Here is a 22,142-nt window from a genome sequence, read left to right as displayed (position 1 = left end):
GCTCTCTACTGACTCCGTACATCTGTTTTTTCTTTCGAAAAACACTTGGTTTCGACGTGTCTGGTCCTCTCTCTTTGGTTGCTTCTTTCCAAGCTTTTTTCCGTGCCAGAGAGTCTGTTTCGAGCTGCCGCTGCTACAGTTCGCAAGACAGTCACCTCCCGTCCCAAGGAAGACCTGTTTCAGAGAGTGCAAGCTCCGGCATTGTGAAGGCTCCTTCTGCAGACCTCCGTGTTGACCTTAATCTTTCTCTCCAACAGTCCTGCGCACCTTCTGCGAGCTCAGAGTAATAGAACTCTGTCTAGCTGTTTCTGAAGTGGCCGCCTTCAAACCGCCAAAACACGCCATCAGGTACCCTGGAGCTCCCGGGGGTGGCAGCTGTTAGATCCTTTTTCTGACCGAAGACGGCCGAAGTATCCGGGTATGGAAGGCACATCAAACGGAAAGGAAGATCTCTTCAATGCAGCGGTACGGCTTGACGGGACTTTCCGCAGCGCTAGTTCATGTTTTCAGAATGCATCCAAGCTGAAGCGGACATTATAACAGCGTTGCCGACCTTTGTAATGCACTTTATACACTGCATTAGGAAGGCCCGCACCAGCAGAGCTTGCAGGTCGTGGTCAAATTCGTGACAGTGGGGAGGTATGGGGATTGTTCCTTCGTCATCATTCCAGGGCATTTTTTAAATGAGGTTAGATCAGGCGGGATGCTCGCTGTCGTTGTGTGTACACACTCAACGTGAGAATCTGCCTGCAAAGACTTTGATGTCCTCAGCGCGCACTTTCCACGTTTCCGGGGCGGGATAGTTCCAGTGTTACATTCGCCCCTTCTGCCGATTCCACGTTTCCCAGGTACTACTTAGTGAACCCTCATGCAGTTCGTGCTTACAGCCGTGCTGCTAATGCCTGCCGTACCAGTGCATCTCTACCTACGCGTAGGTACGTATGAAGAGCGAGGATCGGGATCATTTTCCGGGTGGTTTCCCGTCGTGTGGTTTCTGCGTAAGGTGTACCGGCGCCAAACTTAATCAGCTGATGACAGCCATGTCACTTGAGAAAAGAGCTTTCAGAATCACAAGCGTTACGGACTTCTGGGAGACCAGAATGTGTACTAGTGCCATCAAAAGTTCGGGTGTCTTTCTCTAAAAAACTGATTGCTTTCCCACGCAGGCCTCAAACGATGTCGCCTTCCTCTCTTCCCGTATCGAAATTCCCACACCAGCCGACAAGGAGGGGTGTCGGTCTGTACCTGCTTCATCTCCTTCAACGTGCTGCCATCCAGGCGTGAGCGCGCGCGATGAAGCAAACAGAGAGGACACGCGGGAACAGGAGCTGGAGGCTGGCAAGCGTTGGACTGCGGAAGGTATCCGCAGTTTGGAAGACGAAGACGGAAGGTCTCTTCTCCATGTTGCAGCCGCAGCAGGTCACCTCGAGGCAGTCGACTTTCTTCTCCGCGCAGGCGTAGATCTCTTGAAAGCGGATGAGGTCGGACGCACTTCCACTCCATCTAACGCTCGTCCTGCCTCCATCTATCCTGGGCGTCGGCGCACCTGCAGATTTTGTACAAATGTCCGTGCGTACAAATAGGTAGCCGTGGGCACGTTCATCTCTCCGACTGTGCAGACACATACAGGTGGGGGTCCATCACGTGATAGGCGGAACCATTTTCTCCGCGTAGAGGCTTTCTTTCTCCTCCTCTCTGTCTGGAGAAAACTCGTCTTGAAGTGTTGGTCGTCTGGCAGGAGAGCGGCTTGTTCACCGTCGTAGGCCCCTTCATTTGTCCTGTCAGCTGAGGAAACGATGCTGGTAGAAGCCACAAGCACTTCTGCCCCACGCCGCGGAAGAGTCCTGTTTTTCGTCCCGTCTCGTGTAGTAGGCTGTATATTTGTTGGACAGATTTTCTGTTTTTCTTCAGTTGGTTCGTAGTTGCGCTTGATCTTCCGAGTTCTATGAGTGACTGACCTTTTTCCTTCGATCCATGGCTTCTGTGAACCCTGTGGACCGTCAGACGGTATCTGCAATCTGATCGAAGCGAGGTGAACAATCCGGAAACCGATATTGATGCGCAGCGATAGCCTTCTTTGGTTGCAGGGAGAGTGGACACCCCTGCACTCCGCGGCTTCCGGCGGTCACCTGCCCGTTGTGAGGGCCCTGATCTCAGCAGCCCAGCAGCAACAGAAATCTGAGTGGGGGTCGAGCGGTTCAAGCGGAGACAAGCGTGATGTGCTTCGCGAGCTTCTCGAGGCCAAGACTCCTTCGGGCACGACTGCCCTTACGATAGCGGCTGCCAAAGGTACAAGCTCCACTTTTTACTGCGTTGTTATACTGGCTGCCGTTTTCCCGGGTGCACACGAGAGTTTTTGAGACGTATAAGAGAATGTTGCGGGTCTGGTTGTTTGCGTGCTGGTTGGACCGGCAGTGCCCTCAAAGCCACCGAAGCGTTCTTCTTGTTGACGGCTCCGGATACGTACCCGCTTGTGCTCGGGCTCCTACTAGAATACAGACAGGGGAGCGGGAGCCCACGCCGGCTATCGCTCCCTCCGCATTACGCGATACATTGTATTGTAGCTCACTTCCATGTTGTGTTACCTTTAGGTGCTGTATGAGCCTCCGAACATTTGGCTCGTGGGAGTGGCGTCTTGTCTCTACACTGGGATTTCATCAGTTTCTGCGACCCCCAGCGGCCTGCTGGAGCAGAAAGTGGTCGCAAGGGAGCGCGTTTATTCACTTGAGTACCTGAGTTCGCGGCTCGCGTGCCTGTGGCTCTCCGATGCTGCATTCTCAACTGCGCGAGCACGAGAAGTGCGCCGTGCGGGTTGAGGGCCAGGACTACGTCTCACCAGGCATGCACCCTTTTCGATGGGCGGCTAGGTCCGCCCGTATCTGCTTGGTGTGATAGTGGAGTCCCGCATTCGGTTCTTAGCCGCTGCCTGCAGCATTGTACCCCGAAGAGGTCTTGCTTTTTATTCCAGTGGACTATACTACTAGCAGCTGGGCAGTTGCTACCCCGCCACGATTGAAGAGAGAGGAGCGCTGGGCGTTGCTGCTCTCAAGGATAGACAGGCATTAAAGAAAGCGGACGAGGCGAAATGTGATATCAGGGAATACTGTGTGCGGGCCCTGAGTGGCTGCGTCCCGGGTGGTGGTGGTTAAGTGGCTCATACCGATGAAAGCAGCACAGCTGGATAGGTCTGGACTGGTGTGCACGTCCTGGGGAACTGCACAGAACACGTTCCGTAGGTAGATCATGGTAGTATCTCGGTTAGTGCCGGAGCGTCGCCCCCTCTGAAGGACTTTCGCTGAGTTTGGACCGAGGGAGGACTGCTGTTTTTGATTGTTTTCCTGCAGGATCAGGCACCCCTGTTGTAGAGGCGCTTCTTGATGCTGGCGCCGACACTGAGGCAACCGACAACTACGGGGTACGCGTCCACTCATGCCAAAACTGCCCGAGACGTGACAATTTCCGTTAGGACACATCTCTGACGGTGTAGTCTTGACTGGTTGTGAATACATGCTACACAGTTTTCCTGGCGGCGGACGCACTCGGCTTGCCTCATGAATGGTGCTCGCGGGGTGGAGACTGTTCGGCTGCGCACGGCGAAACAGTGAAGTGTGCCGCCCGCCTCTGACATGGCCATATGGGTCGTCCACTGCGTCGCACACACGAAGAGCGTCGCTGAGTTTCTCCGTTTTGGCTGTCTGTCCTCGCCCGCACGTGTGGGGGCCTCTCCGTCATACGCAGGCTTGCGTTGCCTCTATCTTGGCGACAATGGACAGCGACACATTGGTGGATTGGTACAGGGACGTGAGATCGGTGGTTAGGAGATGGTGCGATTGTTGCATTTTCGTGTGGGTGTTCGCCAGAGGACTGCGCTGTCAAGGGCTGTCGCGGCGAGCAACGAGACCGTAGTCGACCTGCTGCTCACCCGGGGCGCGAACGTCACGGTATGACCTAAAGCTTGTACTGCGCAGCCGGAGCCTTCTTGTCTCCGTCGTTGTCGCTTATGGCAGAAAGTGCTTTCTTGCCAACTGGAGCTTTACGGCGAATGTTTTCTTTCCGTTAAAGTCAGATGAAGCATGTCTCAGTGGCACTGGCCGCTTTCGGAAGCTTATTCTTCATGGCTCCCCCTGTGCAATAAAACAAAACGCTTGGAGTACAGCGCCTGCTCTCAAATCTGGTGTAAGGAGAGGTTGGTCGCCCGGAACTGAGCCAGGGCCTCATACTGCTTCTCTGCGGTTTCGGTACCGTGATCTCCGGTGTCTATGATATTCGCTGTGTCGTGTCAGAGCCCCGTCGCAGCGGACCCATGTACTGTATGCTTGAGAAGGCTTGAAACTCCTCCCAGGTGCTCGTTTCAACAGGCTGGTCGCCATCTAGTCGCTTCACTTCCCTGTCGTGACTGTGAATGTTGCCTGTGTGCAGGTGGAGGAGAAATTTACAGGAGAAAATCTTCTGCACCTTGCGGTGGTAAGTTTTTTGTTTCCGTGCTGTATTGTCTGAGAATTTTCTCACGAGCACCGGCGCAGAGAGACCTTACTCGGACGACCCGAGAGAGTAATTGTCAGAAGTCGTCTCTGTCGCGTGATCAGATCTCTTCTTCCCCGCCATCAGGTTCCAGGGGGGAGTGGAACGCCCGACGATGGACAAGCGTTTATGCCGGGAAGAAGTCGGGCAGCGTGTGCGAGTCGAGGCAGCGAAGTCACACAGTGTTTGTCGTATGTCGCTTTTCTGTCTTGCGTCCATGGGCAAGTGATTCCTCGTAGTGCTGAGTGAGCAAGTGTAACAGCCAAAACACGTGGCGGCACAAAATCAAGACTGTTGTTGTCCTCGTTCTTATCCTGTGTTCCTCGACCTCGCGAAGATGTGAGTACCTGAGTCACTGGAGACGTACAAAGCCGTGAGCTTGCGTTACGACGGCATAAGCGTGATCTGCAAGGTAGCGCACTGAAAATGGTGCACTCCGCGGTTTCCTTCTCAGCCGCCTCTCAAGGGGGCGTCTTGCGGCAGGCACTCGCCAGACGAAGCTTGTTTTGTTTGTGTGAAGTGCCCTGGCGTCCGATTTTCGTAACGCATTTCATTCCGTGCGTAGGACTGTCTGCCTCCACCACAAGAAGTCCCGCCATTGTTTGAGCTCGACGTTACAGTGAACAGCATTGTTTCATCGAATGAAGGCATGCATAGCGGTCTGTGCAGTGGTCAGCATGGAAGAACTGGCACCCTGCAGACTGCAACGGCGAGTGTTTTTGTCCTGGGCTTTCTTGTAAAGCGGCGCGTAAAAATCCCTGAGTGTCGCAGTCGCGTCGCTTAGCAGGCACACACTGAATTCGCCTCTGTCAGCAAGCCAACTCGAAAAGTTTTCCGTCCCTGTTTTCTAGAAAAGGATTTCAGGGACGGGACAGCCATTGAGTAGATTTGCGCTGTCACTGGCTGTCTGCTTGGGTTGATTCTCGTGGTGTTGACAGAACGCCGAAAACGCAGACTTATGCCTTCTTCTGATGCGCAAGGATCCCTCACTGAAGTTCAAGAAAAACCGAGTGAGAGCCACGAGAAAGCTTCCAAGCTTAATGCAGCTGGGCAAGACTGCAGCTCGGTCGGGGCGAGCACTGCTAGAAGCTGACAGAGTGTGGGAGTGTTCGTCGTGATAGGGCTGCACTTCCATCGGGCACTTAACAGGGGAGACTGGTTTCTTCTCTTCTTTGCAGCGGTTACGCTCCCTTCATTGCAGCTGCTGAGGTACACCAAGGGACGCCCTTCTCTATTTGTCTCTCGATGGCAGGTGCTCCTAACCCCCATTAGGGGGGGAGGGCAAAGAGGGCTTTTCTGTGTCTTGCCTTACTGCTCGGGCCAAGAGGTTGATCCGAGCGAGCAGGTGACTAGGCTGGAGCAATGTTCCCCGTCGGGGCCACTTTGATTGTAGTACTTCAGTCGTTGTTTCGCCGTGACTGGATTTTGTGTGCGTGGCTGGACGTGGGGAGTGAGCACCCGATGCTTACTTGTAAGTTGTTTCAGTTGGGTCTTCTGATGCTGGTCTTGCACCACTTTTTAGACGCAACCGTCACGCGTCCCGGCAACTGAGTGACGTATGCTCTCCCCTTTTGCGGCACTTCTGCATTGGAGTTACAGTCGTTGGGAAAAAGTGCGTGTGGTGACGCTGTGTGGACGCTGTTTTCACCAGGAAGGCGTGACTGCATTTGAGGCTGGTAGAACTCCCTTTCTGAAGCATCTCGCGTATCTTTATGAGGAAGAAAATGGTACAGCTGGACCCGGAGCTTTCTCGTCTTCCCTCGACAAGGACCATTGAGGACCGCGCGCACGGCACAAGTGGTAATTACGACCGCACAGTAGCTACCGGTGCGCCAGTCCGTCATTTCTGACGGGCGACACCCCCAAAGCATCATTGGGCTGGGTCTCACCGAATCTTCGAAACGCTCCTTCATGTTTGCTATCCTTGCCGGTTGAAGCGAGTGGCAGCGGCGCTTGTCGCACAACGAAGAGGCCTTGGGAGGACGGTTATCTACTGGTTCGCTCACGATGTGTTCTTTCCGCGCTGAGGCGACGCGTCCGTCCTTCGCTGTCCTAAGAACAAGACGTCCCGCACGTTCTGCTACCGAAGTGCGTGCTCAGTGGTCACTGCGTCGCTCGGGAGTTGCATTCCAGTCGACTATTCCAGAATCAGTAGGTACTGCAGTTATGATCGTCACAGGTATACTCTTTCTGGCAGACATACGGGAGCCGAGCTGTCCAAACATGAACCGGAAACGGTCGTTAACCTGTGCGACGCGTTGCTAGAGAAAAGGCGCGGTCTGCAACGCATCTGAAGACAGACAAGAAACATTCGCTTTTTTAGTGGTAACTACCTGCTGGAGTGGTATCGCTGTCAATGTGACAGATCTGCGTGGCCTGCATGACGGACAACCCACTGCGGAGGACGGGAGAAACGGGACGTTGTGGGGTCCAACCCTGGGGAAGGGAGTTTTGTCGGTTTCACAAGTAAAACATCATCAGTGCTTCTCAGATGCACCTGCGAAAACCAAACACGAGAAAAAAGCCGCGTACCTCCACACTGGCAACGAAAGCATGTGACGGGCTTCTACCGAGCGTGTGGTTCGTTGCCACGATAGATTCCCTCTGCGGAGGAAAGGAAGAACACACCGACTGCTTTTTCTCTCCCCATGCCTCTATCAACGCGAGCCCAATACAGACCAGGAATTTCGAGCTCCTCTCAGGCCGTGTGCGCTGCGAAACTCGCCGAGTCCCGCTGCCTTGCAGTATACCGAGCGCGGCAAGGTGTGTGCCCGGTACTGCGCGTACTTGCAAAAGAGATTTTCTGTCGTTCACGGGACCGCTAAGGCATCGAGCGAGTAATATTTCCTGGTAGCCCGCAAGGAAGTGTGGCAGGACCGAAGCAACCGGCCCCTCTCAAAGCAACATTCCTAACCGCAACTTTTCGGCGTCAGGGGGCTGCAGCCACGCTGAGCCTCCTGAGCGGCAGCACACGTTTTGCACCGGACACAGCCTTCTGGGTCCGAGTTTGACAGGTGTAACCCTTTCTTTTCCTGTTAGCCTTGACGCACCCGCACAGACAATCCGGACAATGCCGAATGCACCGAAGCCCGTGAAGAACACTGCCCGTCGGGCCTCCACACTGGTCCCCATGACTTCGCAGCCGGATCGTTGCTCTCTGTGCCCCCCATTTGTGCGTGTTGTGTACTTGTGGGGATCCCAGCCAAGAACCGTTACGGCCTGTCACCGTTCGAGAGCATAGGCGACGAGCGAGGACCAGAGGGATTTAGAACCAAATCCGGGCTGGACTCACCCTCCCCCGCAGCCGGGTGTGTAAGACCCGTTGCCACGGTCAACACGGATCTGTGCACCGGCGAAAGAGCTTACAGCCTGTACTCGTACAGGGCATGTTTCAAAACTTCCAGTAATTCTTCGGAAGTGTAGGCCCCGGATAGCATGTGGCTTAGCGGTGCATGCCCCGCAATGAAATTTGGGGGCTGCGTGGTCCATCCGGGAGCCGAAGCCCCATGGACCAGAAAATTACGGACACCGAAGTATGTGCCGGGCCCGTTCTGCACGCCAATGATTCCTCTTGGAGTTTCGGCGGTTCTGACGCACACTTCCATCCCGACATCCACGTATGCATTCCATTGTGCACGTTCCGACAGGATGCTTTCGAATACTAAAGATAGTGGTCTCCCGAACCCACATTCGGCTCCGAGTCTAGACGACCCTGATTGTGACTGAGCCCCCAGCAGCTGGTACAGATCTGCACTGGATTGCTTGGTATCACATGCAGACAGGTGATCGATGTGTCACCAAGCTCGCCATTACGAAGGGCACCAGGGACAAGGCATCGTGTGACCCAGGCGCTTGGAGAGCGCCCGAAACAGCACCTGCGCCTGTCAATCTCTAAGGTTCTCTTTTTAGTGGCACAGCTACCCGACGTAGGGCACCGGCACTCCAGGGGTTGTAAACATATATACCTGGTGGGACTGCTGCCGACCATCGTGGGGCTCGGGGCTCATGGGGGACCCTCGGGAGTGTCCCGAACTACCATTCAAGTATCGGCCAAGTCGACGTTGCGTCGAAGGAGTGCCGTTCGAGTCCCCATTTTCTAGCGACACAACGAGACTGCGTAAAACAGGGCTGACGTTCGCCGACGAGGACGTGCCACCGCGGATGAGATTTTCATTGCTGGAAGACAACTTGCCTTTGCTGGAGGCAAGTGCATACGGCTCCACCGTCCGCAGCCAATTGGGCCTCCGCGACCGCAGTTCAACCCATTACCGCTTTACTCGTTCTACTCTTTCACCGGTGAAGGCTGCCGCCTCAACGTTCTTCAGGACTCGTTGTAGGCAGTTAAGCGGGGATAGCCCCCGGAGACTAAATTTGCCTTCAACCCCGGGGACAACAACCATCGGGGCCTCGGATATAGCTTTTGAATTGCGGTCTTACCCAAAAGCCGCTGAAGTCTCCTCGCTAGCCCCGACTGGCGCTCTGTCTCGAAGCCTGCCTTCGTGGTCTCTAGAGACACGACACCTCGCACCAGCTACGTTAGCCCAACGCAGCACAGGACGTTTTCCGGTGCTAGCCCCGCCCAGGTCCTCTTCAATGCCTCCAGTATCTCCCTGGGGTACCACCGTTGACTGTCACCGCGAACATGACGACCGAGAGTCAGGTGGCCTGCCTTGTTCACTCGGTAAGAAAATTCGCTTGAAAGTGTTGCAACGATGTCCGACCAGCAGTCCCGGAACGCACTTGGGGGACGGGGACACTGCAGCAAGTCTGTCAGCGGATTTGGAGTTCGGTGGACCCATGCGTAGACGAACAATGCGTTGATCGGAGGGTGGCTGCGGTTTGAAGCTGGGCCATTGATCACCAGGACTGACAGTGCTGATTCCTCCGCCCCCCGGGGATCATCACCCCCAACCCGTGGAGGTGGAGCTGCTTCGTCTGTATTGATTCCGGCGGACGATGGGGTGTTGATCGTGTTTCCGCTTGGAAACATGAAAGCAGGGCTCCCTGCACATCTGCCTGCGCATCTGTCTGCAACAGTGGGAATGGTACGCTAGTACAGGCCAACGATGCACCCGGAAGGATCACTGCAGGCCGCGCGGGCTGCATCCCGGCGGTGAGGCCTCCCTGTGAAGTTGGCGGCTCTTCGCTCGAATCTAAATCCGGCTGTCTGTACCAACGCACACTTCAGGCGCTGTGGAATCCCCGAGTGACAAGTGTAGTTCTGCCGCAGTGAGGCAGTTCGCAAGTCGACTGCGAGCAACTGTTGATGACAGAGAGTCTTGCAACTCTCCCACCCTCTTCGACGCCAAATATCTCCTGAGGAAGTATTTACGAGGTGAGGCGAGCTCAGTAAGCGTTCCCGTCCGAAGTGGAACTTAGCACACTATTCAACAGCGCACGTACAGTTCCCTCAACGGCTGCAGTGCCACACCGTGTTGTAACGACGCTCCCCGTGCTGTCTTCAGAAACAGCGCTGCCGCCGGTAGCGTCGCCGACCGTACTGTCACCTCGGTCCCCCGAAGCGGCCAGAAAACGGTCCGGCAGCCCTTTCAAAGCGGCATTGACAAAAGAGGAGCCGCTCTTCCCGAACCGCAGTCCCGCTTCCTCGCTGTCCAGCCGTGACAGACTCGGAAATGGAGACTCGTCTTTTCACACGCAGAAACCGCTGCGCCATTTTGTGCTGAGCACTCCTCCTCTGTCCACAGCGGGAGGGGGGCAGGCTCCCCTCGACCGCAGTCACACACCTGCACCACTCTTTCGAGAAGATATCCCTGTCTGCCGCATACGTCGTACAGGCAGTGATGGACTGATAGATAGGGCCCTGGCAGCTTATGATCGAACAGAGGAAACGGCTGCCTCTATCCGTGCGAAATGGCGGTCTGATGAGAAAGTGCCAGCTCCTCATCCTCGTCAAAGCCTGACGGCGGCGGCCCGAAATGTGGGAGGGCGAGAGGACACGATTAATGCAGCAAATAAAGGGCCTGGAGTCTGGGGCTATGGAGACAAGGCTACGGCCACGCCGAGAAAGTCACGCCTCTTCAGTAGCAGGGCTCCGCTAAGACATCACCCAAGAACGCATGATGCCAGTCACCAACAGCAGGAAGCCCATGTCTCCTGCAGACCCTTGGAGAAAAGAGTTGCGGGCTGTCGCGCCGAACCTACTCTAAAAGCAACTGCCCTCGTTTCGCCGCTCATCCCGCTGAAAGAGCGGCTGGCAAAAACGCGACGAGGCCGCGCCGGCATCGCGGTTGATCCTGCTCACTCTGTGGGGGAGAACACAGCCTCCGCACGCTGTGAAGCTGAGAAGTCCCTTAACCCAGACACGGACACGTCTGCGGTATGTTCTTCCTTATGTAAGCCGACGCGTACTCAGATCGCGACGGAGAGTTCTACTGATGCGTCATTCCGGGGTTTGGCAGGAACTCCATTGCTCCTGGGCACGCCTCCGAAGTTGCTTCGCCGACCATGCACAAGGAGACTCTTTCGGACACCAAAAGCTGACGAAAGCTATGGCAAGAGACTGCAGGAGAATGGAGTGGAAAGTGAACGATTTGCTGACACACCGGACGAGGCAGTTGGGAACACGCGGACGAAGCTCCCGCAAGATACTGCAGCCGTTACGCAGAAGGACGGCGGCCGGTCAACATCGCGCAACATCGCCGCCTGGACAAAGAAGGTACCCTTCAGGCGCCCGCGTACGACGCGGACTGCAGGTAATTTGACCAGCCAGCAGCTGGTGACACGGAGCCAATCATCCCGGTTGATCTTGTTGTACCTGCTCTCAAACTGGCTCACGGTCGCATTGTGGCTGTATCCTGAGGACTACCGTCGCCTAGTAGGGGCCCGATTTCCAAGCCTGTTGTCAGTGGTGCGAGAGCGACTACACGGGTGGACTTTGCACCTCACGGAAAACAGACTCCTCCGTTTCAAACGATATTGTACGCCCCACACGGCGAAGCAGCGTCAGCGACAGAGTCACTTTGCAAGAGGAGTCTCTCTCTAGGAAGGATCCGTTCAAGACCATTACCAAACTGGCGCTGCTACTGTTGGCCTATCCCGTAAGGACAACGAGCAAACAGCGGAGGAAACCAGCCTCAGTGAGCCTGACTCCAGGAGACCACGGGCGAACATAATACCACGCAGAGCAGTTCATCGTGTTCGCGCCATACGGAGGGCGCACGTCGGATGACTGGCATCTGCGTAGCAAGTGAGCCTCACGCTGCAACAGCGTAAGCTATGGATTGGGGAGCTTCACTAGGACGCCGGTGTGGGTCAAAGCATACTGGCGTCGAGAGCCTGTTGCTTCTTCCCGACCCCTCGTAGATCTTCGGAAGACCCAAGCCCATGCAAGGAGAGTTGGACTGCGGTCCGGCGAAGAACATCAGCAGGCCTATTCGCAGCCTGCTGAAGCGACTGTGCGAAGCCCCCAGGCGTCCAAAGCGACAGTCCCAGCATTCAAGACTGATGCTCTCCGCTCAGGCGAACGATGGCGTGAGAACGCGGAATCACCGTCGCGAGCAGGTAGCCAGCTCGGTGGTCTTGACGCAAAAACCTCTGCCGGGCCCATCCGTTTTAGCCCCGCGGAGGGGAGAATTTCCGAAAGACAGAATGGCGGCGACGACGCAACGGCAGAGGTTGCAGGACAGGAAGAGTCCCAGGCTGCTGTGATAGACACTTCTCTAGAGATTCGTTCCGAGCTCGCGCCCCTCCCCAGCAGAGACAGCGCGGATTCTGCTACTCGAAGTGCAGCTGAGGAGAGTGATAAGGCTGCGACAGCTTGCGTAGCTGTCAACACGCCAGTGAGGGGAAGGCTCCGACTTTCGGAATCGTGCCCTGTCTCCGCGCCTGAAACTATGAAAGCTGCTGCTTGCCGGGTAATGGTGCGCCGACTTGAGAAGGTAAGGTGTACGGCAACGGAGGGCCTTCCAGGCGCAAGAGATGAGTGCACGCGCTTCCGCGCTGTCGAGTCTAGGTGGCTAGCCCCAAGCCATACCAACCAACCGGGCCACGGACGGGGGCGCCGACTCTCATTCATGACCGGTTTTTATTAGTGAGCATCTGCTCTTCCAGAAAGCGGAGAATGCTGCGGCTCGTATCGCGAACTCCACGAGACAGACCGGATGTGCCGCGTCTGCGTGGCAGGTCATTCATCGAACGCGCATTCAGGTTGGAAAAGAACTGGCGGCATTTTTTAACAAGAAGAGGCTGGAGCTGGTAAGGAAAGCGACACCCGGGGGCAGTGAGTCGGCTGCTTACCTGCTCAGTGAAACCAGACACCGCTACCTGAGCCTTGGTTTTCCCACGTTTTACAACTGTGCGACTGCCTACTGGAGTCTAGGGTCGTTGCCTTGTGGATCTCTGTCGGCTACTTCTGTTTCAGCTTCAAAAAAAGCGTCAGATCGCGCTCCTCGACGAAGCCACGCAAGACCCTCGCGAGCGTTTACACCAGATTCTCGCCGAGGAGACGGTGGACTGCGCAACAGTCCACTGTATGGTTCATAGCTACAATCCCAAGCTGTTGAGCTCGGGGGAACATCTGCCCTCTAGTTCCTCGACATCTGACCTTGAACCGGCGGAGCGTCCCTGCTGTGAGGAAACCGCCGCTACGGCTGGAGCGAGGCAGCTACACCCTCCGGATGTTCACGAAGACCAGGCATCTCTGCCTCAGCACGCGACACCAAGCACTCGGGGAGGTAGTACGCAAAGAGGTCCGGCTCCGCAAATCCAAAGCATGACACTGAGGAGTCTGAAAAAGCTTGGTGAGCTATATCTGTCCTCTGAGACGGGCAGACCGCTGAGCGCGGCTGCCGCTGAGGCAGACAAGCCACGCAGCGCACAGGCGGGGACGAGAGAAACCCTTTTTGCGCGGATCGTGTACCCGGCTAAGAACGGCGAAGCAACTCAGAAGGGTGGAGGAAGTTGCAAACAAGCTAGTAAGACCACCAGCGACAGTGCGCAAGCAGATCCTTCCCCCGGAGGTATCGTGACTCTCTGCGCGGATCCGCCCCGACCCTGTTCCATGTTGACTTGGTCGTCCTCTGTTTCGGTATCTCTTCCTTCATCTCGTCCTCTCAACAAATTCTCCATCGAATCACCTGAGCCAGGCCATTCCTGTCTTTCAAGTGAGCTGGGCGGCGACAGATTGTCTGTCGATGTCGGAAGGGTCCAAGGCTCTGCGTCCCGACACTTAGCAGCTGCAGCCCCACCTCCCTACCCCGCTCTCGGACCTTGTCAGTCTACGCCGTCGAGCCAAGTATCACTCCTCCAGACTAAGGCGCCGCATCCCACTTGCGGTTTGTCGTCAGCGGTTCCGAGACAAACCGAAGTGGCGCATGATGCCGTGACAAAATCCCGGAAGAGTTTCCATGTGTCAGAGGCCCATGCCCAGTCACCCGCGACTGTAGTCCCAGGCGCTTTCTCCAAATCCTGTCCATTCACAGCAGAGAGTCTTTCTCTTCGGGACGGACACTTGGGACAGCATCCCGAACTGCTACAGCAGGACAGGGGTGGAGAGGGTACAGCGGACGAGGCACCTCCAGGTCTCGATGCGCCACATCCACGGTTAGCGCCCACAGTGACAGTTCCGTCTTTCGGTGCTCTGGAGGGGGAGCAACAGCCTTCGAAGGCGCCGGGCCAGCCACGGACTCTTAATTGCCTGTCACACAGCCCTGCCCTCAGCTCTCCGCCTGCATCTGCGACGGTCTGCAAAGGTAAAGAATCAGCCAAAGAAGACAGCTTGCGCGAGACGTTGATGAAAGACGGTCTGCCGAGGGCCGGGGACGCCGAGGGAGAAACAGAGCCTGGTGCTGCTTCTCTCGCTCTGGGGTACCCGGACTCGGAGCAAGAGTCGAAGTCTGCAGCTTTCGACACCTCAGCTCTCAAGGACCCGGCCGCAGCACTGTCAAAAGAATCCAGCTGCGCTGAGGCAAAATGCTGCGAGAGCTCAGCAGAAACTAAAAATCAGGAGACAGTAGGACCCCCCGACCGGCGTTTTGAAAGCTGGGATGGACGTCTCGACCAATTCTTTCCGGCAAGCCGAGCCGCACAGACAGTTTTCTCCGAGGTCGACGCTGCTCTAGCGGAGGCGAACGAAGCGCTCCGCGATGCAGCTGCCGCCGCCAGCACCATTCTGTGCGACCCCGTCAGTAGTGCAACACTACGCATTCTCAGCTCTCCGAACGGACAGCAAACGCACTTGCTCCAAGGGCAGCGGGATCGTCGACAGCATGAGAAGACTTGTCGACAGTCGCTAGGACAGGGGCCCTCCCGCTACCCATGCGAGTCCGGTCAATCGGGTATCTACGAAGATTGGCAGCGCAACGCTGGAAACGACGCTTTCTTTCCTTGTGCATCTCTCCTTTACCCCGTGCCACCTAAGGCTACAACCGTCGGGCGAGACGCGGAGCCTGCACCCGAGAAAGCAGATTCCCCACCAAACTGTCCTGACGCGCGAACGACAGAGGAGTCGCTGCCCTCGCGGTACTGTGGCCGTAGTCACTGTATTCCAGTCGAGTCGGTCAACGGAGTCATGTCACTTGGGCTTGACTGCCCGACGTTGCTGGAGACTCCTTCAAAAAACCATGGGTTTGCAGCGGCTGAGCTACTCTCCTGTCGTACTGCAGAACCAACAAGCAAGTTCGACCACGCCAAATGCCCCGCATCCCTTACCCACTTCGACAGTCACTCCTTCTGTCAGTGCGGCGGAGTAGCAGGCCAGACTGCTGCACCAGTGAACAAGTCCGACAACCTGTCCGGGACCAGCCGGTGTCTGAGAAAGGAAACAGCCGGTCAAGAAGAGACACCCCCTGTGACACGACTGGTTACCCTTCGAACGGCCAAGCTGAAACGCGGTGCAGATGCAGAATCTTCCCCGCTCAAAACGAGGAATCGAGGAGAGTGCCTTATCGCAGCAATGGAAGAGACTCTCTTTTGCGTTCGCGCTCTTGCACGTGTAGGCGGTGCAAGTGGGTGCGAGGACAACGCCGCTTCCTGTTTCCAGAAGGCCACTCGCCTAAGCTTGCACGGCGGTGTCGATAGTGATGCACGCCACGTTTTCTCCAGGAGTGCAAAGCAAGAAGCACTGGGGGTGCCACAACCGACGGCATCTAATTTGGAAGTGAGCCACGAGGTGCCAACTATGGAAGGACACGAGCCCGCGTGCTTAACTGCAGGACACCCCGTGGAATCCCTACTCACTGAGCGTGGCCGGAGGTCCTGTCAAGGTCTGACACAGCTATCTCAGACGTTGACGGGAGAGAAGCGGGCTTTCCCTTTAGCCTTGCTCTCTGCCGCCGCTCTGTCTGGGACATCAATCCGAGCGCGTCCAGAGACGGAACTACTAGCCCGTGATCGTGCGTGCAACAGGCCTGGTATCTGCGAACTCAGTGATTCGCAGATATCCTCGCCACATGGTGCAGGCAATTTGACCGAGGAAGCACCGGGTGCTGACTGTGCAGATGGCGAGTCATACCATCTGCCAGGTGTTCTGCTCTCGGGTGCTCCCATCCTTGGTCGGTCTTCCTCTTTTGGCGCCAGCAGATCCGGCCACCTGCCAGCAGCTTGCCTTCATCCAGTTAGCAGAGTGGAGTCTCGTGCCCAAGGGCTACTGAACCGAGGGTATGTGGTTCAGGCGCAGGCCGCTGTCCAGGTCAGCCGGGAATATGGCCCCACCGGAAAAAACCACGTGACAGCTTCTCCTACTCGACGTCTCTCGAAGGAACCTGGGGCAGAGCAGCACTCCCCGAGCAGCCTTGGTGCGTGTCAGGATCCCCGTACACCTGTCGAAAAAAGCTTCGATCCCAGCCCCGCCCCTTTCCCGATTGGCCAGTCCTTGTTGCTAGAGAAAGGCGACTCACAAGCTCTTTTCTCTTGTATCGGCGGGACAGCAACCAGCTGCCCACTGAACACCCAAACAGAGAACAGCATGGAAACGGTGACAGCTCAGCCAGGCACTGCCCAGGGAAACACGGAAGACGTTCGTATCCCGTCGACCGTGACTTTATGCGGGCCACACTGTCAGAGACAGGCACAGATGTGTTGTCCTCCGCAACCATCCGTCACGGAGAATGCCTCCACCCACGCTCAGAGCTCTCCACTCTCAGGGCTCTCAGGAGCTGGTATTTCTCCGGTTTCTGCCGAGCCGACAACTCAGTCACAGGTCACAGGAGGCCCTACGCGGCCGCGCAACCAGACAACCCTTGGTCCCAAAGGCACGTCTTTCAGACACACCCACCCCACGACTGCGGAAGTCGGCACCGCGCAAAATCCTCACGCCCCTTCTTCGCTGCTCGGTAGTTCCCCACGCTCCGGCGGTCCCGGCCCAGCTGGCTTGGAGGGAAAGCAGAAGCCGAGGTTGCACCAGCATGAAGCGACCTGCTGCCTTGATGCCTTCGAGGGGGAGGCGTTGGATCTCATCAACAGAATCAGTCTCTGTGATTCTAACGTCGACCAAGCAGAACAGAATCTCGCGTCCCGTCTTCCCGAACCAAGGGATACACTGCTCGAAACCGATGGAGTTGTCTTCGATGGTAGGAGCCGTAACACGCTGTCAAAGGGTCCCTCCAGTCTGGCGCCGTCCTCCACTTCCCACTCGAAGCTTTGCCACCCGTGGTCGACCGAAAAGCTTATCGCAGCAGCGTCTGGGGGTCTGCATTTTCACTACCGGCCGGGTGTGACGCGCGCGATCGGGCGGGTTGAACCTGAGTCCCTCAGGCCTTCAGCTTTCGCTTGCCGTGGCGGTCGCCTCCCCCCAGTGGCTCGCATTCCTGGACAGCGCCAATTGTGGTCTCACACCGTTACCGCCACTGAAGGCAATCTGAGTTCGTTACCAGCAGGCACGTCCCCTCTCCATCAAAGAAAACAGATTGGAGCAGTCCAGGAACGTCCAGTGACTTCCTTGTTCTGGACGCCAGAACCCGATAATAAGCCTTCCGACGGCCAAGCACGAAAGAACGCGTTCCCGTCGTCAGGCGTATGCCAAAGCAGACAGAAACAGCAAGGCCAACCCCTGCATTATCGTGCGACCCCCCTGGGATCTCCGGGCTGCCCGGGCCGAGGGGGGAACATGGCGAGGGGTCCGGATCACGAAAGAAAACCAAATCTGGGGTTCCGGGAACGGAATACAAAATGCGGCCATCCTCTTGTTGTTCAATCTCAAAGAAGGGCGCAGGAAAGAAGGCAACGCTTGGAACAGATAAAGCTCAGGTAACAGCAAGTGACAGGTCGAAACCGTCCAGCGCCGAAGCTCTGCACTCTACTACCTGACCCCAGCTCGTTGCAGCTGGTTTCTAGTACATCAGATTGACGCTCTGGCGTAACTCCAGAGAATTAGGGTAGTGCGCTCGACGGGCATTCCGCGGTTACTTGCGGGCTACGGAACAGACGTCGCCACTGCCACTCACAAGAGACGCCCGAAGTCTCCTCCACACTGCCTGAGAGATTCCAAGCTTACCTGTTTGCACTCCCACTCGGCTCGAGGGTGCCTGGAGCCGGATTACTGCTGCACTTCGGACTTGTGGGCTGACTGGACTGGGCTGGTGTGCCGCCACTACCTGCAGGAAGGCGGAGGCCTTGGCTAAGCAAGAAGCAGTGCAAGAGTGAGCTGCTGTTCCGATCCGGAGGCAAAGTTGCTCTCAGCGTCTCCCTTCACTCCAGAGGGTTCAACTGTGTTACCAAGCGCCAGCTACTACTTTTCCAGAGAGCGCTGGGCTCATCGTGAGCAGAAGCACCGTGCACTCGTGAATGCCATGAACAGAGGCGAAGGTAGTGGCCCTCTGTGCGCGGGCGGTCGCGACGATCAACTTTTGGGGGGCTACGTTGACATCCGTGTTGGCTCCGCTGGGGTGAATCCGTGTGTCCACTGGTGGGACAAAGATGACGAAGCTGGAAATCAATTCACTTGGGCAGTACTGCAACATGGCGGCGTGTAGGAGAAGATTCTGAGCACGGACGCGCGGTGGTACCACTTGGGCATTCGTTCTGTCCGAGCCAGTCCGTGACTTGACACCGCGCTCAAAGAGGGAAAAACCGTTTGTGATCTGCCTTCGCCTGCCAATGTTTCCTCCTTCAGACAAGCTCAGCAACTCGAACAGGTTCGGCGTCAGCAGGAGGAGGAACTGAAAAAACGGCAGGAGGCAGCAGCTGCAGCTGCCGCGGCGGCGGAGAAAAAAAAAATACGCGAGTTGTATCGTTGGGCGTCGGCTCATCGGAGAGAACGCCTTCTCACAGCTTCGATCGCGTCCTTCGTTGCTGCCAGGGAGGCCACGACCATGACAGTCAACAAAATGAAACAGAAACTTCTACAGCGAAAAGCGTGCCTCGCAATACAGTTGTGGCGGTATGTCTTCCGCAGACTGCGGCACACGCACACCTCCACGTGGTCTGCACGACTGCTTAACCGCCAATGCGGCGGTTCGGGTCGCCGCGCATTCGGAAACACGAAGAGCAACGACGCCAGTACTCAAGCTTGTCACCCGCTCTCTTCTTCAAAAAGTCCGACCTGAAGTGTTCTCCCCGAGGAAACATGCCGGAGTGACCGATCACCGCCGTTTTCCGGTCTGTCTCCAGGCGGGCAGTAATGAGGCGGAAATGCGGCGACCTAGCCGCCGTCCGGGCGCGGGCTCTCCTGGCCTCACTGTATGCCAGGAAGCAGCTGATGCGCATGAAGCGCGCGGTAATCCAAGAGTGGAGGACGCGCAGCCTTGCTTCACAGAAAGCCCGGGAAGAGGTAACCGCACTCCGCGGCTTCCAACTTGCCGCGAGGTCACGCGCTGCCAGCTTTCCGTAGTACCCCGTTTGCTGCACTTGTGAGCCAGCACCCAATACCTAAGAATCACATTCTTCCTTGCAGGTTGATTCCGGATTACCTTCGCCTCCACCTCTCTAGCCAGCGGCTCGATGGCAACTGGCATCTCCCGGCGCTACAGTGGAACGCCTGTCTGTAGCAAGAGGTCGAGTCATACACTAGGAGTGACTGCACAGGCGTTCCTACCCAGAACAAGTGTAGGCTGTGGAGTACTCCCGCGATGGAGAGGCGGATACCTTTCCTCGGCACTGGCACTTGCCTACTCGTAACGGCCGCAGCGACATACAACAAAGCTCTTCGGTCCCTGACCGATTCGTCCGGGAGATTAAACTGTCACCGGGTGAACAGAGACGCAGTGAGCGATGCGGCGTCTGCATGAAAACGAAATTTTTCTTAGTTGCCTGTGTGTTCTCCGCGTATCATGCGACAGGCTGTACAGACTCTGTGGCTTGGTCAGTGTCGGCGAGCCTTCGTCTGCTTCGCGCAGAACTCGGCTGCCCTGACTGCGGCTAGACACGCCCCCGTACGTCCGTTCCGCTCGGATGCACACCTTCGCAAGCAGTAAAAGGCAGAGAGAATAATTAGGTACACTGGTCCGCTGCTGGCATCCTGCGGGTTGGCTCGTACCCCTTTCTCAAGGCGCCTTCAGGTACAGTCGTGGCCGCACAACGGAATCGATGGCGTTCTGCACCAGTGTTGTCTTAAGTGGCCTCGAAAGTCCCATTGGTGCGCTGTGATCGGCTGACGCTCTACGGGCTGCGAAACTGAGGACCTCGTAGTCGGTGTCCTTAGCGCAGACGGAACTTTTTGCGAGGCACTTCAGCTGTCAGGCTTCCTGGCTAGTCCCAGTCTATTCTCACTGTCGGAGTCCGGTGACCACAGAACGGTGAATCTTCGGCAGACTGGAGTTACAGATGAATCATGACTGGTCACCTCAGTGGAGAAAACCTGGGGTTTCCCTACGTCGGACGACAAACAAATTTTGCTGTTTTCAGGCCGACAACCACTACCGGCGGTTGTTGCTGAATCGGTCGTTGTCCCGGTGGGTACATGAACACCGGCGCCGAACGGAGAGCAGGCAGGTCAGCGTCTTAAAAGAAGTCCTCTGGAAGCAGGCCCGCAAGTTTCTCGAGGAGTCCTTGTGAGAATAATTGGGTCCGAGAGTGAAAAAGAATCGGAGGTACGCGGCGGTTAAGGTGCTTCGTCAGCAGCGTCGGTTGTTTTCCCCGGTAGAACGACTTCGAACACCGTGTCTCTTCTCAGCTAATTCCCGATGAGGGAGGGAGGAGAAGTTGCTCTCCGGGGGCAGGATCCAGGGAGATAGCGGAGCCGTGTCTCAAATCGGCGGCGGACTCCGAAACGCTAACCAACCTGTTCCATCGCACTAGGGTGCAACTTGATGGGGACTACTGCCCACTCTCCACGTGTACGGAGAGATGAATCCCACCCACACAGTGCAGTCTTCTGATCACATCGGCAGCCCGCTGGCCGCGGCTGTCCAGACACCTCGGCAGGGGACCGGAAGGCACAGCAATTTCCGACTGTGGCTAAATTGATCGGATGACAAGCTGAAAGTGCCCTTGGAAAGGGCGGCCTTCAGGCTGCGTCAAGTGGCTTTGTCTTGTCCTTGCGCCTTTACCAGAGGGTACTGTTTCGCCTAGTGCTGTCGCATTCCAGGGGGGCAGGGAATGCAGCGTTGTGGTATGAGACGGAGCAACGCGTCTAACTCTTGTAGCCTGCTAAGCTTCAGCGCAAATGCGGGCGCAGCACATCACAACGGGAACTGCAACAACTGTCACGGAGCGTGGGAGGCCTATTCGGAAGCCCCCGAACAGCACTTCCGGCCCTTCCCCGTTCCCAAAAGGGGATCAAGGGCCCGGGCTCGGCGGCTTCTGTTCGTCAATCTCAGTGCTACAATTAGCTTTAACGCGGGCGCGTCTCACACCACTACCGGCCCCTGAGAGCGGCCTCAGCGGGAGCCTTCTGTGAGCCCACGAGTAGATTCGTAGCATACAGACGGCGTGTGCTTGGGTGTCACTCTCGTCCTGCTCTGGCAAGGAGACGGGAGGAAACGCAGAAGGGTGACCGTCTTCTTTTCCCTCCGACAGGGGCCAAAATAGCTGCCAAGGATGAGCGGTACAGCTGCTACAGTCGAATAGCGCCACGCTTCCGCGGGAAGGCGAGGGAGGTGCTGTCGTTTTTGGAGGAGCTTCTTTGTGTCCTCGATGCATGTTTGTGACAAGAGGGCTTAACAAAGCCGCGAGGCCGGCCCAGCCTGCGGAACCGAGAGCTTCACGGCGTGTCGACAAACGGGGAGCCTTACCCAACGTTTTTTGCTTCTTTGCTATTCGGACTTGCCGGCGTCCGGCTGTCAGTCAGGGTTCTCCTTACGCGCCGTACCGGACCGCTGGGAAGCGCCGTTCGCGTGGGATATTCCTTCCGGTTGGGGGGGTTCTCGTTTTTATTAAAAACGGGATCGGTTGCTTCCTGTCCAACGCTGCAGTTCACCGGATAGCTGCCTGGGTGGTTACAACCGACTGAGCTCAGAATGTTACTCGTACTTCGTTCAAGGTGGAGGAAAACAGGAAGCCACAAAGATGCACTGGTGCTGGGCGGTCTCTTGGGTCGCTGTTTTCCCCCTGGGTGTGGCACGGCTCCTCGTTCCTATGCATCGTATACAGTCCTGAACGATTTCACAGCAACCGCTTGCAGAGCGTTTTGCGGCTCGCCCACGCTGGGCACGCCTGATCGCCCTCATCTTTCCTCGGACCCTACAGAGACAGCGACGGCCTCTGACAAGACCTGGCAACAGCGCAAT

The 22,142-nt window shown here is 56.7% G+C and overlaps 4 protein-coding genes across 4 annotated transcripts; 3 read left to right on the top strand and 1 right to left on the bottom strand.

Moving 5' to 3' along the window:
• Positions 1-10: 10 nt before the first annotated feature.
• CSUI_006888 (ankyrin repeat-containing protein) lies at positions 11-6,888 on the top strand. Its single transcript, XM_068067038.1, has 8 exons — positions 11-465; positions 1,167-1,481; positions 2,088-2,289; positions 3,345-3,415; positions 3,861-3,941; positions 4,420-4,464; positions 5,460-5,531; positions 6,173-6,888. The coding sequence occupies exons 1-8, from the start codon at positions 421-423 to the stop codon at positions 6,296-6,298; spliced, it is 957 nt and encodes a 318-aa protein (XP_067920986.1). The 5' UTR covers positions 11-420; the 3' UTR covers positions 6,299-6,888.
• Positions 6,889-6,929: 41 nt separating this feature from the next.
• On the bottom strand, positions 6,930-7,929 carry CSUI_006887 (uncharacterized protein). Its single transcript, XM_068067037.1, has one exon. It carries the CDS (start codon positions 7,651-7,653, stop codon positions 7,417-7,419), a length of 237 nt encoding a protein of 78 aa, XP_067920985.1. The 5' UTR covers positions 7,654-7,929; the 3' UTR covers positions 6,930-7,416.
• Positions 7,930-12,007: 4,078 nt separating this feature from the next.
• CSUI_006886 (uncharacterized protein) lies at positions 12,008-17,728 on the top strand (the record flags this gene model as incomplete). The annotated part of the gene is made up of 4 exons (XM_068067036.1): positions 12,008-12,012; positions 12,098-12,419; positions 12,592-12,735; positions 12,902-17,728. The coding sequence occupies 4 exons, from the start codon at positions 12,008-12,010 to the stop codon at positions 17,726-17,728; spliced, it is 5,298 nt and encodes a 1,765-aa protein (XP_067920984.1).
• A 3,970-nt stretch (positions 17,729-21,698) lies between these two features.
• CSUI_006885 (uncharacterized protein) lies at positions 21,699-22,124 on the top strand (the record flags this gene model as incomplete). The annotated part of the gene is made up of 1 exon (XM_068067035.1): positions 21,699-22,124. A coding segment is annotated over exon 1 (252 nt), but the record flags the coding sequence as incomplete, so codon positions are not given.
• Between the last annotated feature and the right edge of the window lie 18 nt (positions 22,125-22,142).

This window comes from Cystoisospora suis (genome assembly GCF_002600585.1).
Source record: "Cystoisospora suis strain Wien I chromosome Unknown contig_3547, whole genome shotgun sequence".
NCBI classification, from domain to species: domain Eukaryota; phylum Apicomplexa; class Conoidasida; order Eucoccidiorida; family Sarcocystidae; genus Cystoisospora; species Cystoisospora suis.
Note: the sequence above shows the minus strand (reverse complement) of the source record. Positions and strands in the feature narration are given on the sequence as shown.